Below are 23721 nucleotides of genomic sequence, written 5' to 3'. Positions count from 1 at the left end.
TTTATTCAATTCACTGCCCTGCATTCCTTAACACCTTTTTTATACAAAAAACATGCACAAGAGGGTAAACCATATTACACTCGACTAGTGCCTAACGTGTGGAGATGCCTGTGGAAATTGATCTCAAGCTTTTGTAGATTGTAGTTTGCGGGAGAGACGTGCCTTGGTAACTGATTTGCACTTCTCCAAAAAAACGAGTCCCGATTAACTTTTTTCTAAAGTTAGCAGTACAGCCAATTTCTCAAAAACTTGCACAGCTTTCGTAATGTGGCACTTAATTAGCCCTTAATTTTCCGCTTATTGGTTTTTCTGTCTGCTCATATTCCTCTGCTAACTTTAGTGACATGAAAATAGCGTTAAATTGCCGGCATTTTTTAGTCCTTCATCCTAGGTTAGGAATGCCGCAGCTGTCAGGGCTATTCGACTTTCAGACTATCTATTTATGATTCGTGTTTACTAATTTAAAATCACAATCAAACAGCGGCTTAACATAAACGCTGGCACCGTGTTTTATGAAGTTCAAGTCAAAGTTATGTCACCGATCTTGGAAATTTTTCTTAAAAACTAAATGAACTGGCACAAACACTTATCTTCAAATTATACAATTTAAGGTTATAACAAACAGTTTTCTCGCGTTATTTGGACAGATGCACTTAATTCTAATCCTACCTGGAATTTAGAAAAAAAAATCATTATAATACCTCGTTAACTTACTTCGACTGAATATTAAATTACAAAACGTAAATAGACGAGTAAAATGTACCTGTCTGTAAGGGAGTTTGGTTTAAACAGAGTACCAGACGTGAACTGAGCCCTTTTTGTACCCCATTCGTTTTTTTTTCTGTTAAACGAAATTTTAAAACAAAAACCATGAAGGAAAATAAATTCTTTGCAAATAAAACAAAAGAAAAAAAAACATTTAAATTCCAAAATATCTTTATAAATAATAATGGTAGTCAGAATCGTTTGAACTAGAGTCATAATTTGATTGAATTATGAAGGGTTGTAAAGAGAGTGATACCACATACTCATCTTCTTCTTTGATAACATGTTCAACACAGTTTTGCCAAAGCTCTTGGCGGTCTGCTGCTATAACTTCACAACCTCTTCACTCAGTTCTGGAGACTGATTACATTTTCGTAATTCTGATTTTAGGTTTGCTCATATTAACTCTATAGGGTTAAATATGCAGTAGTAAGAAGGTAGTCTGAGAAGAGTATGACCCTGATCTTTGCACAGCTTGTCAATATTATACATTTTCTCTAACTTTAGACCTTTAATAGCAATAATCAATTCTTTGTTTGGCTATTTTTTCGAATAGGAATATTTTCTTCAGACATAAATGCTAAAATTTGACCTTTGTTACTACTACTATTTGGTATCTTAAGGAGTTGCCGCGAGTGGTAGGATGCGTTATCCATAACGATTACTGACTGGGGTAAAAGGACTAGGTAAAAGCTGTTCATTAAGTCACTTTTCAAATAATTCTGCTCTCATATCTTGATAATCAGCTGCACAGTCTAGAAAATGGCCTATTTAAACAGCAATTTTTACTATTGTCAACCCAACCGAAATTTACTTCATCCTAACTGTCAAATCATGTTTCATCTAGATAAATTATGTGTCTATTAGAACTTCGGTAGTCTTTTATCTGAAGCAAATAATCTTGTCGCCATCGAACGATCATTAACGATTCGGTTATTGCCATCCGTTTATTCAGTTTTTTATGTTTAAAACCGCATGCTGACAAAACTTGACGCAATGTTTCTAAACTGGTATAATTGTATTTTGAATAATCCGCTAACTGTATTGTATTACTTCTAAAGTCAGTCATCAAACTGGCGCACATCAGACAGACAGGCCCATTTCGCACCAAGCCAGTCTAGTCCATTTGCGTCCTGTCAAGTGGAACGCTTTTGAATTGGAAATAATAACTTACCATTAAACAAAGAGAATGTGTAAATCGTCAAGACTTGCCAAGACTTATTACGACTCAGTCGGTCGAAAATTTTAAGAATCAATCAGTCGTGAAAGTTGCACGTAGAAAATGGATATAGAAGTACTAATTGCATTAGCGCAAGCGAAAGAAGTAATATACGATCCTAAACAACCAAAGCACAGAGATCAGGATTTCATTGCTGCTGCATGGAGAAGCATAGCTATAAAATTGAACACAACTGGTAAGTAACTAGGTTTTTATTACAGTATATTTTCGTGAAAAAGAGGTACAGAACCTTCTGGTGACATGAAATACTCTGTTAATTGTTCTCGGATCTGCATTGCCTTTGTATTTGCTTTGTGGATAGTTGTAGGTCTCAAGGATAGAAGTTTAAGATCGATTGAATTTTGTTCCAAAAACTCGGTTTCCAGAAGCTTGTCACTTTTCTTTTGAACTTGTCGGACAAAATTGTGTAATACGCAAGAACTTTAAATTGAGTTTTCCGTTAATTATACATCAGTTTCTATAGCTTTTTGAAATATGTCAAATTTTTGTGTTAATATGCCAAAGGAACTCTCTATGGTTCGCCTTGTTCTTGAATATTCTGCTGGGAAAATTTAACTACCGACGAGCATAAGGTCGCATTAGGTTTTCATTCAAAGAAAAAGCCTCATCGCCTACTAAATAGAAAGGTATATTAATATTCGTATGAATAATTTTTTCGGAGCTAGGTATATTTAATGCACTTCCATTAGATTCTGAGAAAACGGCGCTATCGTTTTCTCTACCCTAAGTTCCTACATCTATTAAAATGAAATTATTGTTTGCATCAGCGATGGCCATTAAAACGAATGAATGAAATTTTTTGTAATTGTAAAACTGAGAATTAGCGTTTGGTGGACACTTGATTCGGCAGTGGTTACCGTCGATGCTCCCGATGCAGTTCGGCATTTGGCAAATCGTATGAAACTATTGAGCAATGTCTCTCCATTTCTCTGCTGTAGGCATGGGCATATACAATGTTTGCAAAACAGTCCAAACCACTTCAGCCAGCTCTTTTACTATATAATGAATAGTACTGATTCCCATCCGGAACTTTTAGCTTAGTATATGTAAACGATTCTCCTGTTACTAGGTATCTAAAAAAAGAAACAGACGTCTAGTACTTAGGTACTTCATTTCCGTTTAAAAGTATGATAGATTTTGATTCTTTAAATTAATTATCAGTTTAAAAAATATCCTATTCCTGTTTGTTATTTCAGATAGGCAAAATGGCAAAATTTACGAAGGAATTATATGCGCGAAAAGCACAATCTAAAAAGTGTCCCTTCTGGGCCTGGTGCAAACATACATGGCTGTATTTTAAGTTACTGTGGTTTCTGGATTCTACATTTCAACATAAAGCAATTTCAGGAAACGTTCCAGAAACCGCAGTTCAATTTTTGAATATTAATGAAAGGAGTAACACTGAGTCTCGTTACGAGCTTCAAAAGGAAACCCAAGAGTCGCTCCAAGAAGTGCCACGAGAGCTTAAAGACGACAGCCAAACAGCAAGTTGCTCTACTTTTGGTGTATTAATCACTCACAAGAGAAAATTTTAAGCAAAGGAAGCAGAAAATAACAACTCTCAACAAGAGTTTCAGAGAGAGGAGATGTATCAAGACATTCGTTCGTCACGTTCTACACGTTGTGATGAGTCGTTACTTCGGAGGAAAAGACAAAAACAAAAAGCTGATATCGAAAATGACATTGATAGGTAATTTCTTAAACACCTAAGCGCAATTGCAGATAAAACAAAAGATGACAACGATCCTGATTCATTATTCCTCCGCAGTTTACTCACATCGATAAAACAACCTCTCCAAAATTTGGAGTTTAGAGACGAAGTTATTCATTTGCTGTGTGGCCAATGATTCCACTAGTGCTGCATATTAGCTAGAAGAGGGGAACAACGTTAACACGTTCGAGTCATATGTACTTCAGAAGCTATAAATGGTTTTCTTTATTTATAATTATATAATATAAATATTGTTTAACTTACCTAAGTTGAATTAAGTTACCTAAGTTGTACTAAGAATCTTGTTTTATTTTTGTTCTTTCTTTTATAATATTACATATTTTCATAATAATTACCTGTTTTATTGGAAATGGAAATGGCAGTTCTGTAGTTGGTATTTTCTCTTCGAATACGTTCGGCAATAAAATTTCTTAGTTGAAGAAACAAATCTGGGCTCATGCGAAAATAGTTATAAAATTTTTTGGCATCATCGAGTAGATCCGGAAAGAGGTAATTGAAAGAACCGAACACTGGTCTTCTTAAATGTATGGCATGAACCCAACAGAAATTTCGTATTTTCTTCATCTTCCTTCTTCTGTATAATCGGAGTAAAAGTATGGCTTGCAGAAGAGCATCCATCTTGTCACAAATTCTTCACAACACTGACTGACTCAGCGACGTATTCAGTGCGAAAGCAAATTTTGACGTGACTTGACTGAACAAAACTTGACTAGACGCGAATGGACTGGACGGGCTTGGTGCGAAATGGGCCTTAGTCATCAAACTGATAGGCATCAGATGGTCAGTCAATCATTAATATGGTAGATATCATATATTCAAGAATAAAACATCGTAGGCTTTAGACAGACAGGTGACCAGGAGCCAAAACAAATAGACACACAGCAAGCAGACATTCAGTCATATGTCAGATGTCACGTGTCCAACACATAGTCAAACAGACAGATAACTAGTTATATGATCATACAAAGAGTTGGGTTCGTGAAATGAAACAATTGTTTTTATGAATAAAAACGATTTTATTTGATATGATTTACAATTAACAAATATCAAACATCAGGTAATGAGAATTTGTTTTTTTTTATTTTTACAAACATTTCATATAAATAATATAGAGTATAAGTTATAGATAGAACATAACTTAAAAAAAATGTAAAATCCGATCACAAAAAAATATACAACTTCAGACTTACGTTCATATTTGAATGCCATTATCACATAGATAAATAATAAATTTAAAGTCAGTGAGGAACTTCAATAACATTTCACATTTAGTAAGAAGTGTATAATAAAAACACAACTTAGAAAGACGGTTCATGTAAACACGAAGAAATTGTATCGATGAAAATTACAAATAGTCAACAATTTAGAAAATAGACAGAGATAGATATTGAGATCAACAATTAGGAATTAGATGTAGAGATTAAGAGAAATTGCGACAGGAATATAGATAGGCAATCGAAAAAGATAGGAAGAAAGAACCGTGTGGAATCGACACAAATGTATTGGAGCCTAAAAAGGAAAAGATTTGCAAATAATTGTAACACCAAAGTGACATAACACAGTAGAGTAAAATATAACTAAATGAAAACGGTACGAATCAGAAGCATAACAAAATTACGATGACGAATAACACAAAAAAATTAATTTCTCTTCACCAAGTTTGGTATAAAGAATCTTTGATTTCGAATCTTAACTCAAAATATACTGTAATTTAAGCTACATCAAACAATATCAAATTATTGTATACCTTCCACGTACGCAGTATCATCCAAAGTATGTAACCAATTGAATATCATCATATTTCTTTCGTATTTTGATAAGGGTTTCCCCCTTTCCCTTTCGACGTCCCTTATAGTTAACGGTAGATTTTTTCCGGCTCGTTGCTTAACGACTCTTAGCACTGCCGCGTTTGTACTATTAGAAGGGGTTATTGTGGGGCTTTTGCTCGGTGTAGGACTTGATCCTGGCACAACAAGGCGGGATGGAGCCGCTTGTGAATTGCTAGGTGCTACTTCTGTTCCTAAGCTAGCCGTTACCGTCGATGGAGTTACTTCTAATCTATCCAGGTTGAATTCACTTTGAGAAAGGCGTTCAATGGCTTTGTATGTCGTTAATAGACGTCTCCTTATGTAGTTCTGACGAACCTGTGAAAAATTTTCAATTTCGAATAAAAGTAGTATATAGGATGTTTCGAAAGGGTGACTTCATCACTAGGATAGATAGAAAACTGAAAAATAATTGGGGTTTAGTTAGTAAAAAACGTTCGAATTCGTATTTAAGATAACATCGACAAAAAGTCCTGATGGCAACGATGCCTACAACGTTCCATGCGAGCTAGGACGCCTAACTAAGTATAAGCCTTATGATTAAGCGTCTGTACTCTTGAGAAACCGTATCAGAAAAATACGTTAAAACATAGATACCCACACACAGCATCTAGAACATCAAGGACATTTGCGTAAGTAAACTGATCTGCTCCTGCAGAAGTTGAAGCTAAATCCAAACTATTATCGAGATACTTTATACTCACGAAAAAGAAGCAACAGAACAACATACCAATCGAAATGTATTTTACAGGAAGCTTGGAGAGCTACGTCTGATAACAACACCAATCAACTTACACCAGCGAAACAGCGGTTGGAAAAGTATTGATCCTCATTATGATCAACGCCCAAAAACCACTAGAGGAACGCCGACTGGATAGCAACCGAAAAGGAGCGGTTAAACATTGTTCCGATGCAATTTGATGATTTCATACTAAAGGAAATCACTTTTAACATGGTGTTCCACTTATATGCTCCCAAATAGCACCTAGACGAATGAACCCACCCAGTATACACTTATTACGTGCCTCCTCTGTTCATATAAGATACTTACAGCTTGTATCACTAACAGAATTTATAGGTACGCCGGTTTTACAATAAGATCACCAATATTTCGACAAGCACATAAAGATCACCCGAATATACACACTACTTTCGTGGATTACAAGAAAGCGTTTAATAGTGTACATCATTCCTGACTTGTGAATGTCTTGAATATTTAAAAAGTTCATTCAATATTGTAATCTTCCTTTCAACAACGATGAAAGGATGGTGAACAAGTCTACATCAGCAAATCGATTCAAATTCCATCAGTACTGACGAAATACTTTCGTAAAGGAAATGTACCAGACCCGTCGTGGTTCCGCCTTGCAATGAATCTCCTATTCATCTACTTTACATGGATGACATCAAACTATACGCAGCAAATGAGCTCGATTTAACACATCGATTCTTCATTGATGTGCATATCGACTTTGGACTTTCTAAGTGCAAGACCCTACACGTCGACAAAGGCATTGCCATAAACGGAAATGTACAGCTACTCAACTGGGATTTAATGGAAAACGAGGTGAACCTACAAATATCTGGGATTTCAAGAGGCTAGGTTATTGGATCACAAGAAGTCAAAATATTGAATCCAGGATCAAAACAAAAATAAAGTCTGTTTTAACGTACTCTTTTGGAACGGAAAAAATCAGGGTAAGAAGGTATTCAGAAGTAAATACGAACAATGACGACGAAGGACAACAATCACCACTCAAAGTCATCCCTCTATTAGAACAACATAACCTTGAAAAGGGTCCACCTACTTTACTACTTGAATTCTTTAACGGGAAATAAGAAACCTTAATACTACTCACACTTCAAACCAAGAATGGAACAATGGTCACAAAAGGTATTACACCGTAAACATCATCAAGATCTCAACCAGTCGCATATTAACAATGAACCTTCCTACTAATGGCTTCATGGTGGTTAATCAAGTTATCTACACTAACAACTACAAGCAAAATGCGCTAGGGAATCCGAACACTCAATCCGATAAATACAGAAAGTGTCAACAAACATCGGAGACCATTCAACATATAACATCAGCTCGTAGTGTCTTAGCCTAACCAGGAAAAACTGGTCAAATACTCGGATCCCCCAAATGAGATTAAACGGATGTGACACATCGAAAATTTGGAAATAGTCCCAGTTATTATATCAGCAGCTGGTCTCGTACCTAAGACCCTGGCACTATAGCAACGACAAACTGGGACTACAAAAAAAACACCTTCACCAAAATCCAGTAGGCTGTGATATATGCCTTTGAAGTTGTGAAATCAGAACTTAAATTTAAGTATATTTTCTGAATTGAACATTCGAATTGTTTTCTTCAGAATGACAAACGGTTTCCTTGCCATGTACAACTACTTATTATTATTATGATTTATTCCGTCAAACACACCAAATGGACATACGTAATCATCCATTAAAAATTCATAATGTTGGAATGTATAATTTAGAAAAAATACTTTAATACAAGCTCTGATTTCGCAACTTCAAAGGCATAAAACCCAGAAACGAGAGGTCGTATGAGAAATTTTTTAATTTCACAGCATTATTTTCCCATTATCTATTCACTCCCAAGTTGGAACGCTCTGTATACGTACGTACATATATTTATCTTTGTTTTTTGTATTTTTTCGAATTCATTAAAAAACTATAGTTTGTCTCATTTTTTTTTTCATTTTTAAAGCCCCATTCTTATCATAATAAAAAAGTTATATAAATATATTTAAAACCAACTTTTGTCCAGTTATTTTGGTTTTGGTTGATACAATTCACATTAAATTATTTCGAAACAAAACTGAACGGAAGATTTAAATTTGAAATATGCCGCCAAAAGCAGAAAGGAAACTATTGTTTCCATGTACGTTTAGTATTACTAATGAACCAAGAGATGGCGCTGAAACGGAAACTCGAGTTATATAAAAGCTATATGAAGAATGTGGTTGATCTATGGCACAAACCGTTTAACTAGCGCTCTCTATAGAAGTCAGATATAAAAACAAATTCATGAGATGTCTGAGCATACATATTCGTATAAAATTTCATGGCAATGTTTCCTGTAGTTTAGACAAAATCGTAATAAATGTATAAAATTAGTTTTTCTCGATATTAAATGAATGCAGATGGTCTAACAAATTTTTTCTATTAAGCAAACTTTAATTATTTTTAAGTTTCCCTATCATATAAAGAGGACCTTTTTGTTAACACGCCCTATATTGTATAATAATTAATAAAAGAGTGACTGTTTAATACAAAAAAGCAGTCTAAATAATAAAAAGTACCTTTTTATTGACAGATCGAATGAAATCAGCAGCGGTAAAAGCTGGCGGAGGTGGAGTACCCGCTTTTTGTTGCGCGTTTGACGTGGACTGTCCACCATGTGGAGAAGGCAACTGAGAAGTGGAAGCGATGTCACCTACGGCGACCCACGTAGAACAAGACCTTGAAACAAAATATAACAAATAAAATGTATCCAATTATAATTCATTCAGCTTGGCAAACGTAGGAAGACTCATGAGATTTTGATGCGCCACGCCGTAGACAAGCCAGTTGTACTACATAGTAAATGCAGAGGGCGGCAGTTCCTCAAGCCGAAGAAATGTACGCTACTTTTAGGTCGCTGCTGCCGACGTGTTCTTCAGTATTTCAACCTCAAATGCCACCGCTTGTAAAATCAGATCTGTGATTCATTTTCTGAACGTTAAAAATGTAAACCAAGTTAAATTTATAATCAAATCTAAGAGGTCTACCGACAAAATGACAAAATACTATGAATGATTCAATGATGGGTAGATGGAAAGATGGGTAAATTTGAAATGTTTATTTCTGAGGGCTACTTCTGTTATAATTTTTTTCCTGAAGCTGAAATATAATCTTTTCGGCTGTTCTTAGTTGCCTACCCGGTACAGATTATGACCGGGATACAACAGGAAGATATCCTTAGCCCTATTGGTGGAGAATAAAAATAAACTACCATACCCGATGAAGGCAAACACACTTAGAAGACTCAATAAATGGTCATAGCCAATGATTCGAATCCATTCTTACAGATAGAATGAGAAATCAGAATATTAAAGAAAAACTAGGAACTTAAGATGTGATGAGATGGGTTGAAGAACGTGAATGATCATGTCGAAATAATGCCCGATGGTCAAAATAGGTAAAGAACCGGAAAACCAACCACATAAAGACCCCTAGGCATACCAAAAAAATATGGTATGAGAGCTTGAGAATATCTCAAGAGGCGGCTAAATATTAGGAATTAAAGAGAACCGATTTCTATTTAGATAAAAAGAAGTCATCTATTGACCTAAGGTTATACATAAATATTTATTCTGTTATATTATCAGATTGACATCTATTACCTACCTTGAAGTTTGATCGAGTCTAGCATTCTCCAATATAAAACCTGATCTCTGTAAGGAATTCAGTGCTAGCTCCGAAACGGCGTTTCGGAGTCCGGGAACCGTTGGTCCGTCATCAGGGGAAGGTAATTGGCTAATATCAGACGTACTGAAACTTTTTTGAAGACCAACGGCCGAGGATAAGGCGGCGCAACTACGAATTAATTCAGTCTCTTCTTCGAACCATAAAATTTCAGGTATATCGGCTGGTCTGTAACAATAAACTTACATTAAAAGTAAATAAAAGGAATTTTAAGTAAAAGATGATGAGAAAAAAATGTGGAAAAGCATAAAAAACTAGAGTTTATTTGAAAGTGTACATTTTATGATAAAGTTCTCTATAGAGGATTATAAAGTAGAAAAAAAAGTAAATATTAGTATAGTACTATTTATTACTTGAAGAAGCAAAAAAATACGAATAACGTAAAAAATGATTCTGCCATCTCCAGTGGCGGCCCAGTCTTAGAATCATTGACATTTGATAGGTTTAGTCGGCCAAAAATCGCAAAATGCCGCGGAGGTGGGAAACATTATTGAATTGGAATAATGGGGGATTAAAATTAAGGGTATATATATATATATATATATCGTTTCTCTAGATGATCAGATTTTTAGACCTACTTACTCATTATGGATCACAATATATAATAAGGCACTAAGAAAAAGTATGAAAAGAAACTTTTTATTTTTTGCTGTTTGTTACCGTGAATTTCAACATTCGAAAAGGATTTAGTTAAACATCCCGACGAGTCCCGATAACTTTTTTAATATGATTGATTCATCACATTATGTAGTGAGTAAATATTAAATTAAAGACTTCGATTTGATAAAGACTGAAAGTAGTCGAAACGTAAGAATATTAATATTTATAAAATATTTTTAGAAAATATCTTTTAGTATTTTGCTGCTTTATTTAAATCATAGACATAGTAATTCTGACTGTTAAATATATATAAAAGAAATTTTGTAAAAAAATTTTTATAAATATTAAGATATTTTCATTCTTTACACAAAGGCAAATGTTGTGAGGGAGTAATAAAATCTACTTACTGCCTTATCATTTGCTACCGATGAGTCATACAACATAAAAGTTGCTTTTTGTTAAGATATACGTCTTCCCAAAGTCCAAAAGAAGAACTTCTAGGATCGTTTCTGCTCTCAGGACAAACTGGAGAGAAAGATATAGCGAATATCGTGCAAAAATGTCTTGAAATATCAATTTGTATAAAATCGTTCCAATAGCAACCGATGGAACCAAACAGGCAAAAATGAAGGGGCAACATCGATCCAACATCCAGAGAACAATAAATCAGGAAATTTTGAAGTTTCACTGCATAATACACCTAGAATTGCTATGTGCCCAAATATTTCCGGCCGAAATAGTTGTAGTTATAAATTTGGTAATAAACATTTTTAATAGCATCCTGTCAAAAGCACCCTATCATCACCAGTTTAAAAAACGAAATGTTAGACGAAATGGAGACTCAGTATTCCGACTTTCTTCTTCATAATAGAGTGAGATTGCTTTCCAAAGGTAAGATGTTGAAAGGTTTTACTTTGTACTTGAATGAAGTAAATACGTTCTTGAATGAAAAAGACATTAATCCCGCTGGTGGTGCATATCGCAGTGAAATTAAATGAATTAAATCTAATATTGAGGGAAGAGGGAAACCCAGCCTGTTTTGGTAGAAGATTTGGTTTGTTTTGAAGAAAAATAAAGTCTTTTTGCAGAAGATATTCAGAGCGGTAAATTACTTCATTTTCAATTTTAAAAGCGATAAAATCAGTACAACTGCTGACATGAATTACTTCAGCACATTTGAATTTGCTGACAGATTTGACCAACTCAAAATCATCAAAACCACTCTCAACGGAATCTACATAGAGCTATTTAGAATTGAAACTGTATCTCTAGAAATGCAAATGATCGATTTAAAACATAGAGTTTTGTGGAGTGGAAAATTTATAGATTTGAAAAGCAAATTAGAAGAGTTCAAGGTCCAGAAATGTATGTACGTAACGCAATAAAAGTGGATAGCTCTGAAAGATATGCCGCGAGTTGAGGAATAGTCTTCCACTTTGCTACAGTAAGAGTGCTGACTATCTTCGGATTGACATATTTGTGCGAGCAAGCGTTCTCTTGCGTGTATATAATTGAAAGTGAAGTAAGAAGCCAATTAACAAATGCAATCATGTTTGGAACTTCGAACAAAAAGCTATGAACCAAATTTATCCAAACTTTCTAAAACCATTGAATTGAATTTGTTCGCCGGATTGTTAGTTATTGAAGTACAAGTTGAGGTTAATGATGGGTAATTACCAATAATTCCATATAAATATGTACAATAGATATTTTTTTATGAATAAAAGATTGTTTTGTACCAAAAAACTTCATGCGAGAACTATTTATCATTCACAACAAAAAATTTTGTAAATTGTAATTTTTGAGTCTCCTGACTCAAAAGGTTGCCGTCCCCTAACTTATTGCACAAATCCATCTATTGCTTAGCTTAAATGAAGTCATCAACAAATAATATTGATTCTCAATAAAAGATTAAAAATTACCAATGATGATATCATTATAACATCATATTTATATTCAGCTGTTATTTATAAAATTGAAGCCTTGAACGAAAACCGTTTTGTTTATTAATTAACTCGATTTGCAATTACTTCAATATGTCGTTCATTCTAATATTTCTATATAAGGCTTATAGTAAAAAGAGGTTAAGGAAAATAACGTTTTGCTACTACAACTCTTTCAACTTAAATGCAGAGGATGTCTCATAAGTAATATCGGTGTTCAAAAGTAAAAATTCTTTTCTTATGACAAACTTTTATTAATAATCATAATATTTATTATTTCTTTAGATTCATTACATTTATTATGTCTTGATGAGGTTTACATCCGGTGATGATAATCTAGGTCTATAGGCCAATTTTTTTCATTTCTTGGTCTCAACAATTCCTCTTATGATGGATTTGGGTGGGTTTCTATGATTTTGTGATGTTTGATAATTCGCTCTTAAATAACTTCTTGTACAGTGGGCACTCCTAGGACAATTTGAATGGTGTTATTTGATACATATCATGGAGCATCTACTAGTTGACTTATTTTCGATTGGAATTCCTTGATTTGGAAGAGCAACCCAATAGGTCAATTTCATATATCAATTTAGACTTGATGACAGACTTGTAGAGGACTTTGTTTTCAAGTGAGTCTGTGGATTTTCTTATTATCACACAATGTAGGTTTTCAATTTTTTGTGATGTTTCCAGTTAAATCCACATGGATTCCTAAGTATTTAGCATTATCTGCTTGTAGTTTCTCTGTTTTTCTTAGCTTAACTGGAGTACATGTACCCTTACGTAGCTTGAATGTTAATTTGCTCTCATTTTCTTTAATCCTCCATTTTGGTAGTCGCTCTTGTAATTAGTTTAGATGGACCAGAACATTTTTTGTTGCTGTTTGCGATTTTTGATTACTAGAGAGTATGACTGTGTCCTCAGCAAAAGTTCCTGTTGTTGTATACTGTGTTTCTGGTATATCTGATTTATACAGTACGTAAAGCAGAGGGCCTAGTACGCTACCCTATGGTACCCCTGCTCCAAAAGGAAAAAGTTCGGACTTAACCTCATTAAATTTCGTTTGGAGAGTTCTGTTGGTTAGATAAGATTTTAGAAGCAGGTAATAGTTTGGGATAAAAGTTCTTTTAATTTTTTATAGCAGTCCTTGGTGCCACGCTCTGTAAAAAGACTGTTCGATTTCGAGGAAAACAGCAAAGCAGTATTTTTTGTTATCCGGAGTTTTGTTTATTTTCTGCGTGAGTCGTTGTTGCACTGTCGAATGTTTGTAGGGATAGGTCTTCAGTTATTTTACGTAGAAGTAGTTTTGCCATTGTTGGTAGCAGTCTTATTGGACGTTTGTTTTGTTTCTTCTGTAGATACAATTACATTACATTCTTTCAATACTTCTCTCTTTGTTTATTGACGACGCAGTACGTTTGTTTAATAAATAGTATGGATGGCAATGAATATAATATTCATGTATTGTTAAGAATCAAAAATTTGAAGTAACCATGGCAGCAAGGAAAATATGTGAAATTGAAGGGGAAAACACAGTTAATAAGCGAAAAGCATAGCGTTGGTTTAATATTCTCTCCAGTGAAGATTTGACGCTTGAAAATCGTTGGCGCTCAGTTCGTTATCTGATGGAATATTGAGGTTACAAGGGAAGTAGTAAAAAGCTAACCTAAGTACCAGCGCTCGTCGATTTCCAGATTCCCTAAGAATTCCTAAAGATACTATACATCGCCATTTAAAATCATTAAGTAAGATCTGTATCTAAAAGTTGTCGAATAGTTGCAAACTTGAAAAGAAAAAAGAGAAGAGATGTGTAAATTCTAGTGATGAAAAATGGCACCTTAACAACTCGAAGATGGAAAATCAATGGTTAGACCAGCGAAAGGTGTGCCGCGAAAATTTTGCAACATAAACCATTTAAAAGATGGCATGAACAATCAACAGCACATAGCCTTACAACTGTTCATTGAATAATAGTGTTCTGTTATGTTTCACAATATTTGTATTTCAATATTCAACAGTATCCTGTTAGTCACTTCTAGTAGTTCAATATCTCTCCACTACGACAGCGACAGCGCTGCATAGCGTTGGCCAAATGTCAGTCATGCTATGTCACGTCACTACGTCAGTGCCAGCGAAGTTCTTGTTGTAGTCGGTGCTATTAGTACGTCTAATAAACGTAAACGATGTGGACATAGCGATGGTGAGACAGGGACTTTTCGTCAATATCATGAAAGCTATTTAGCCTTTGTCTCCACGTCATCTGGTGGAGAAAACCCCAAACCTCGATGCCTAATTTGTGGCGAACTACTATCGAACGAAGCAATGGTACCAAGTAAGTTGAAAAGAAATCTTCTCACCAAACAACTCAAGAAAGCTCAAGAAGCAAGCTATGCCGTGGCTGAGCTAATAGCAAAAAAGATGAAATCTCATACGACCGCTGAGTCAACTATTCTATCAACAAGTTATAAAATTGTTAAAATCATGGAGGCTTTGGAGAAGAATGTGAAAAAGAGATAAGGAAAATTCCTCTGTCAAATAATACCATAAGTAAACGTATACAAGACTGTTCAAAGATGTTGAGACACATATCAAACTAAAAGCAGCGGATTTGTTTTCTCTATAAGTGGATGAATCCACAGATATAACTGAGAAACCCCAAGTTTTAGTATTCGACAGATTTATAAACGAAAACAAAGTAATTGAACAATTTTTGTTTTGTAAAGATCTTCCTGAAACGACAACTGAACAAGACATTTTTCAGCTAGTACATAACTAATTTATCGCTGCTGATTTATCTTGGAAATTTTGTTTAAGTGTATGCACAGACGGGTGCCCTGCAATGGTCGGCCATTTGACAGGATTTCTATCAGTAGTAACTGAAAATCCAGATATTTTATTTACTCATTGCTTCCTTCACAGAGAAGCGAAACCATTAAGAAATTGCGCCGCGCAATAAGCACCAAGCGTCGAGAATTACCGTCAAAAAGTATTGTGTTTTCCACGATAGTCCCAACCTCACACTGCGAATATGACAGAAACAATCCTACAGGAATTATTGCTGGGACGAGGTTGATAATCCTACGTACTGCCTGGACTTCGCCCCAAGCAACTTTTTATCATTTTCTTACAACTAAAATGTTTCCTTGGTGGTCAACGAGCCGAAATAAACATGTTACCATATGGTTGAAAAGATAGGCAGCAACCTAATGAGTGATTGAGTGATGCCAAGCTGGAGGGTATTTTTATTGGACGACAAATCAAAAAGTTGTTGGACTATATTAATTTCAAAGAAAAAAGTATATCCAGCAAGAAGACTGCATATAAACCTATGAGACTCATAGGTTTATATGCAGTATGAGTACATAACTAACATATATGATTCATAAAAACAAAACAACACATAATAAACAGATGGAACAATGAAATACGACAATTGATGAAGGAAAAGGAAATAGTCCCAAACAAATATGGCAAAGTTAAATGCAAGGTGGGTGCCTCGAATTCTCAGCGCAGTCGACTAGAATGTTGTGAGCGATTTTTAGGGCTTTGCAAAGAGGATCAAGAAACTGTGTATGGTAACCGATGATAAAAATATTTTGGGACTGCGAGAGAATTATTTTGATTGACTTTAGGGAATCAAATATCAACGCTTCGCTTTCCAAGGCAGGTTACTGTACACGAAAGTAATAGGAAACATAGAACGAGATAGGGAGAAAACTAAAGAGAACAGGGTGAACAAAGAATTAATAAATAAAATAAAAAACAATTAAATTGGTGCGGAAAAATAGTATAAATAAGCTAACATCAGTTTTTGCCACTGACAGAAAACTATAAAAGTACAAATGTAGGATAAGTCAATTGCAATCGTGTAAAGGAAAAAATTGGAGGTTAAGAATTCTGTCGCAGGGCTACTGATTAATTAGATTTAAAGATTTTGAAGAGTTCTCTATTCATTCTTCTGCTATTGAAAAATATTTGTAGAACCCATGCCTTTTTAAGACTACTAATCTTGCAAATTATCTGCAATCAAAGATGAAACTTAAATAATATTTTATGATCCATCAGGGTAGCCGTGTATGGATTCACGAAGATTCACCAGCAATGGCGAAAAAGTAAAGGTTTGTTTGTGATTAAGTGAAAGCAATGAAACTTAAAGTTAATCCTATGATGACAGCAAAAAAAATTGACCTCTTGAATCAGTGCGGGTTGACGTTTCATCATCATAATGCATCGTCACACACTACACAGCAGACAGTACAATTTTTACACGAAAATAATTTAACTGAACATTCACCCTATTCGCCTGCTTTGGCCATGTGTGATTTCTAATTATTCTTCAATCGCAGTCGGAGAATGAGATATTTGAAGTGAATCATACATTTTTTAGACCTTTCCGAAATAAGAAGCTTTTAAATCGGTCAGAAGAGTGCATTGATGTAGGTGCTGATTATATATAATGTAAGTAATGTTTTTCTAATTTATTTACACACAAGTTAAACACACGGTGTATCTTACTCACTTATCTACTTAATTTATTTGAACACTAACAATAAATACACTAAAATATTATAATCCACCAAACTATGCACTATAACTTATTACTAAACACTTCTACTGATTCTCAACATACTAATTTATTCAAATGCACCGTTTAATTTTACTATTCGGGTATGTTCCCTACGACATCGTATTTTTTACTGACTACTACTGCTGTTAGAAACTTGTTTATATACACTGTAGTCATAACTAGAATGTTGGAAATCTCTAATTAGCCGTAAATAAATAAAGAGGTCTTTTAAGAAATTGATTCTATAGAAACGGCCACAGCATTCTGTAAACTGATAATAAAAACAATATAAAGAAATAGCCGCCGTATGTAAAAAATGTTAATGGAAATTGTACCAGGCGCATCTGCCAAACTTAAGATGCTATTAACATAATATTACAGGACCGGTTTGAAAGTCTATGTCAGTGGACGTGCTCGTAACAATAAATAATATCATTGACTGAAAAGACTTGTATGTATTTTCGTTAGATCTCAAAATATGTATTAGAATATTTTAAAACTAATTTTTGTAACAATGACAGTTTCGATTTTCACGAAAATTCATGTTGTTTAGATCGATTACTGATTATTTATTTTATTACTTTGTTATACGAAGAAACTTGAAAAATTATATATTTTTCATTCATTATATACTAGTTTAATATTAATTTTTAAATAAATATTAAACAAATCTGTTCTGAATGTGAGTGTTTTCAATCAGAATGAGAGAATTGAAAATGCGTCACGTTATTACTTAAAATTAACAAAAAAAAATATGAAAATTTTAATTTACCTGTTTTGATTCCTATTTTCGGGATTAGGACTATGTCCCCTAACGAATTGTCCCTCACATTTATGAAAATTTAGTAGTCTCCTGCCGCCGTGAGCATCCGATGCGGCAGAAGAAACCGAAAACAGCGACAAGTCCGTAGTGACACTCTCGTGACTAGGCGATCTTAAAATCCTGCAAGCAACGCTCAAAACCGGCGTCTGTGGCGTCAATTGTTCACATTTATCACCGTCAGTCGTCATTTTATTCTGTATTGAAACACCGACACAATTAGAGAAAATTTTCGCATGCCGCATTAGAGAAACACTTTCGTTTCAGATGATTTTCATTGTTAAGCGGATTTATACGCCAGCTACGATGCGAACCCTGTAATCGATACAGTCGCCTAGCGCCAGCGCGATGCAGAAATTTCAAGGATTGTTTGATCTTGACGCAAAGCCAAGAGAAAAGTGTGTCACTTGTGGTGGACCTAACTACTCTTTTGATGCCCTCTCCTTCTCATAATACGGTTGGGGGATGGGCTTCGAGGTTGCTGTCAGGTAAATTTCACCTTAACTGATTGTTGTGTATGCGTATTGCGACGACCATCGGGTGGAAAAGGGTTGAATAGTCGATATTACTAAATTACATTTTTTTTTATTGGTGGTTTCTTCTGATTGAAAATTAGTTTTTGAAAAAGGCAATATTCGTCATAGACCAAGGCAGAAGCCATCGAAAATAATAAAAAGTAAAAAAATATAGTAGAATGAAACTTGTTAGAAAAGGCAGAGAATATAAAAAGAATGAAGGAAAAAATAAATTATGAGTGATACAATTTCGGGTGAGTAGGATGTACGTGAATGATGAACCGTGTTTGTTCGCTGAGTCGTTAACGAGCTTTTGGCCATCTATCGAACTATTTACAGCTCCGATATTTTTAGACAGAAACCACTTTCAGTTGCTGAACTGAAATTTCGATACTATTCATATTATGGATGATTTTCAAATTCTTCCAGAAGGCATCTAAAGGTTCTTGATTTTAGGTCTATTCTGTTTTAAAATTACTTTTTATTTGATAGTTTTTAAAAGAAAGATAAATTTTGACGTTTCGACTTTTCTTTAAATTTTTATCAACATATGATATTGACACTGATAATTTGCTTATTTATAGTGATCAATAGATCACCTTCATCATGGATATCAAAATAAGAATAAAATCAACTTAGGTTTTTGTTCAAATCAGAAAAATTAAGAGGTAATCAATACGATAAAAAAATAGAACTGCATTAACAAACCATGAAATATCAAAAAAAAACATAAATTCAATTATAATGATTCAAAAATTCTTGAAACGGAATCTAATACACATGGTCCACATTCATAAGAACGAAAAAGCTATAAATGATAAGAAAGATCTAAATAATTTAAATAAAATTTATAGCTCTGTATTTGAAATGTGGAAACCAAGGAAAAATTAATTTTTCTTATTGGAACAAAGTTCTAAGTTGATTTTATCCTTATTTTGATATTCATGATGAAGGTGATCTATAAAAAAAAACTAATTTTAAAATAGAAATTGAGGAAATTTATATATATATATATATATATGTCAGAGAATAAAGTACAGTGGAGTATTTTCTGACGAAGCGATGAGAATATTCTTTAGGATATTTCTATTTTTAATAATTTTAAGAAATGTATGGTAACTTTAAATGTTACTTTAATATTTTGTAACATAAGGTTTAACGAAATTGTTTTATTGCGGTAGGCTTAGGTAGACACATGGTTGTCAACTTAGTCGGAATCCCAGGCCGATGGGGGTATCATAAAATTAATAAGGAAAAGAGAAATGTGCAGCAGGCAGACCATTCGACAATATTTTGGAAAAAGACAGTCTTGCTTTGAGATTGAGATCGCACGGACGTCCTGGTGAACGCAAATTCGTTATTTCCTAAGTCTTGTTCTGTCGCAAGATATTATTAATATTGTTTGTATTCTAAATTAAGTTAACCTTGTACGAGTTTATTTATTTATTCTTAATAATTGATCTTGTTGTAATTGCTACGATTAATTAATTGTATTAATAAAAATGAGTAAATCACAAGATACTGAATCTCCTACAGAAGCCCCTGCCTGTCTGTCTCAAAAAGTGATGTTTTGAGCTTTTTTCTACGAATTTGTTATTTTTGATTTGGTATCTTAATAACAATAGTTTAATATTATCTGGCAAACTCCAATTTTTTTAAACAAGAAACAGAATTTTTTTTAGTTGTGCTTATTGCTTGTTTCTTCACTTGCCGTTCAGTAATGGTAAAAGCAACTGTTCAGAACTGATTTAAGGAATTTAATTTGTAAAATTGATAAAAGGATATTGATAAATAAAATTTTCAAATAAATGAAATTTATTATACTGAAAATTACAAAGTACAAAAAAAGTATGTATTAATGATTTACATCAGGCTTTCTTTCAATAATCCATCTTGACTGTTTTTAATTTATCACAGCATGATTGCTATCATTTTATAAATGAAAGAGTGTTATTATAACTATAAATAAGGAACATTAAATTTTTTTCATAAATTTAGTTTTACAACTAAAATTACGACTATAAATTGCACTTTGGGAAATTAGAGTTCACAATTTAAATACTGATAAACAATAAGAATTAATAAATAAAATAATCGAAGGTTGAAGGAAACCCAACGATATTAAATTTTGGAAAAAAATTCAAAATAATTAGAAAAATACAAACTTGACCTTACAAGCTTTCACAAAAGGAACGATGCACCTGAGGAATAAGGTTTTTCTAAAATAGTTTGAGCAAATCTTGTTTTTTCTCTGTTGGATCCCACAAGGTTTGTGGTAAGCTCTTTTGGGTCTATAAGTTTCATCGGTAATTATTGGCACATTTTGTCTGAATAGTCTTGTTTTTCGGCTAATTGTTTTGTATGTCTCATTGGCGTATGATGTCTTGTATTGGAAACTATTGGGGTTGTTTTTAGTAACCCTCTGTATTAATTGTAAAATTGTTTCCCACTCGAGGGTTATATTCTTTGAAATCAAAAAAGTTACTATGGTTCAATTCTTCTACATTAAAAAATGGGGTTTTTTCTTCGAGTCTCTCACGATGTGTGCATACTGTGCCGGTATGTAGATTGGGCTAGATCTCAATGATCTTTTAATTTGTTTTTCGATTACAGAATGTATCGCATCGCCCTCATTCTGGGTATGGCCTTTTATTAAAAATGTATGAGTTATGCTCTGTAAGTTTCTAAATTTCTGTAAGGCAAAAAGGTGTAGCCCAATAACATATTCATTTTTTTTCTGTCCAACGCGGTTCTCTGAATAAAAAATTACATCGAGATTTAAATCAGGTCCCTTTTCAACTTTTGACTGCAAAAATTTCAGATCCTCAGACATTGTAAACAGTTTTGTTTCCGTTTGAGCTGGGAGTGGATGAAAAATTTCCCCTTCAACATGATGATCTACTTCTCTTGGGGTGATATTCATTATTAATTTCGTTCTGTGTATCATTGTTTTACCTTTATTTAAGCCACCGTTCCATTTGAAATTATTAGTAATTAATTACATTTCATAAGGTCAGGGTTTATAAGGTTTTAAAATTGTCAGATCAACAGTAATTAAAAAAAAAATAATTTGGTAACTGAAGCCATTGAAAACTGTTAATAGATTGATTTTGTAGTATTAAAATGAAAGATTAAAGTCTTAGAAATTATTTCTTTTGTTATGAGTAAGAGATCTTATTTTAAAAAAATGTACTTACCTACAAAGTTACAATGGTCACAACTCGAAAAATGTCCCTTACCAACTGTATTCTCACCTCAATATTCTCTAGATGCACATTGGAATTTTTGAGATGTGCCTCTTCCATCCCAGGCAACCCCCTACCAACTAGGCCAGTACTATAGTCACATGGCGCACCCTAGTGGGTTTACACTAAAAAAATACAAAAACCGTTCCCGTGAATCGTACAATGCTAGTAACTTAAAAATGGCACTTTTTGAGTTGAGCCCCTTTCATTCTCGGAGTGCGATATGTATAACTCCCCAGAACGTGATTGCGAAAATACGAACTGTACATGAAATTTATCAAGGAAGAAAAAACCAAAAAAGGACTATAGAAATTTAAGGTCTAGGGGAATGTGTTGTGTTTAAATTTACTGACTTTTTTAACAAACAATATCCTGGTTAACGTTCTTCATTACATTTTGATAACTTTTGATAACTCGACGAAGTTGATGTATGAACTTAGATAAATTTCCGAGCAACAGGAACAGTTAGGATGAACAGAACTGTGGAATATAAAATATGTTCATTCAAAAATAATGAAAAAATGAAGAGATAAGAGGCAGAAAATTTCCATTTTCGATTTCATAGTATCTCCTAAACAATTTTCGAATTTAAGTAACCAAAAATTCCTGAATCTAAAAGGATTTCTATGTACTGTACCACTTCAAAAGAATAAACGATAAATGTTTTGATGAAATGCATGAATTGTGTTTACATTACATAAAATTAATAAAAATAACATTATGTTAACTTTATTTCCATAAGTGCCCAAGGGGTTATAAACTACAATTCAATAATTTTTTTAAATATTTCTTCAGGGCATTGGTTCCCAAACTCTTTTGTTTCTTAGACTCCTTTCAAAATTTTGGTGGAACCGGTGAACCTGAAAACTTCCATTGTGACTGAGTTTCAACTACGAATTATCAGTTTTCGAAAGAACAGGCTAGAATCGATTGCTTGATAGGGTTAATTATTTGATAATATAATCAACTAAACAAAATTTCCACTAAATTTCAATTTACCAAGGAAAGCTGAAATTACACTTTTTGTTTTTATTAAATTGCGCCTGTCCCCTTGTAATTGTAAGTTCTTCTTCATGTTATTCATTTTTAAGATCTCATGATCTATTAGTTTTGCAGGTTCCTTTGTATCAGTTCCTGGGAGGTGGACTGCCAGCTGTCCATCCATCTCTTAGGTGGTCATCCGGGTTCTCTTTCCCCTTCAAGTACGATGCGTGGCATAGTTCTCACTGTTTCTTTTTCTTTGTCTTCCCCATTTTACGATGTCTTGCACCCCACAATGTTTCCTGATGTAAGTGTTCCTGATTCGATCTACTCTTGTTTTTCCTACTATAGTCCTGAGAATTTTCATTTCGGCTACCCAAAGCATGCTTTTCGTTTTGTTGGTTTCCTCTCTGAATGGTCTGATACAAGTCTTATAGATCCTAACCTTGTTATTCTTTCGCATGTATTCGTTCGCCCCAATTGTAAGTTGATCTTATTAAATTTTTTTACCAAATATGTCAATTAAGCGATGTCTAATGAAAAATTGATCAGGTTTTCCTTCAAATTTGTATCTTTACTTTCCAGGAAACTGATTAGAAAAGTAAATAAAATCTTGATAAACATGCACCGTTCGACTACCAGCGTTCTTCTGTATGTAACAGCAATCTTTGAAAGTCTACATCATTTTCATTGCACAATTGTGCAAATAAGCGCATATTCAATGCATTGCTACTTATTTGGTTAACTGCATCAATCATAAATTGAAGCAATTGGTGTAATCTATCTCTCAAATTTTTCGCAACTAGATGTTGACGGTGGATAACTCAGTGGATTGCAGTTACCTCTGGTATAATTCTTTTAAGATGGCTTATAAGCCCACCACATGGCAGGCACTCCACCGAAATATCGTTTATAAATGAAATAGATTTTTCCTCAAAAAAATTACTCAGGAGTTGTTTTCTGATAATCAAACAAGAAACTTTCAAT

At 33.8% G+C, this 23721-nt stretch overlaps 1 protein-coding gene and 1 long non-coding RNA gene across 2 annotated transcripts; both read right to left on the bottom strand.

The window, feature by feature from the left end:
- Window positions 1–3040: 3040 nt before the first annotated feature.
- On the bottom strand, window positions 3041–4377 carry LOC130441485 (uncharacterized). The gene is made up of 2 exons (XR_008909620.1): window positions 4073–4377; window positions 3041–3078 (listed from the first exon to the last, which is right to left on the bottom strand). It is a non-coding gene; the product is annotated as an uncharacterized LOC130441485 (long non-coding RNA).
- Window positions 4378–4732: 355 nt separating this feature from the next.
- On the bottom strand, window positions 4733–18421 carry LOC130441132 (uncharacterized). The gene is made up of 4 exons (XM_056774680.1): window positions 17946–18421; window positions 9986–10231; window positions 8899–9058; window positions 4733–5881 (listed from the first exon to the last, which is right to left on the bottom strand). The coding sequence occupies exons 1-4, from the start codon at window positions 18236–18238 to the stop codon at window positions 5474–5476; spliced, it is 1107 nt and encodes a 368-aa protein (XP_056630658.1). The 5' UTR covers window positions 18239–18421; the 3' UTR covers window positions 4733–5473.
- Window positions 18422–23721: the final 5300 nt, after the last annotated feature.

The sequence above is a fragment of the Diorhabda sublineata genome, chromosome 3 (assembly GCF_026230105.1).
Source record: "Diorhabda sublineata isolate icDioSubl1.1 chromosome 3, icDioSubl1.1, whole genome shotgun sequence".
NCBI classification, from domain to species: Eukaryota; Metazoa; Arthropoda; class Insecta; order Coleoptera; family Chrysomelidae; genus Diorhabda; species Diorhabda sublineata.
Note: the sequence above shows the minus strand (reverse complement) of the source record. Positions and strands in the feature narration are given on the sequence as shown.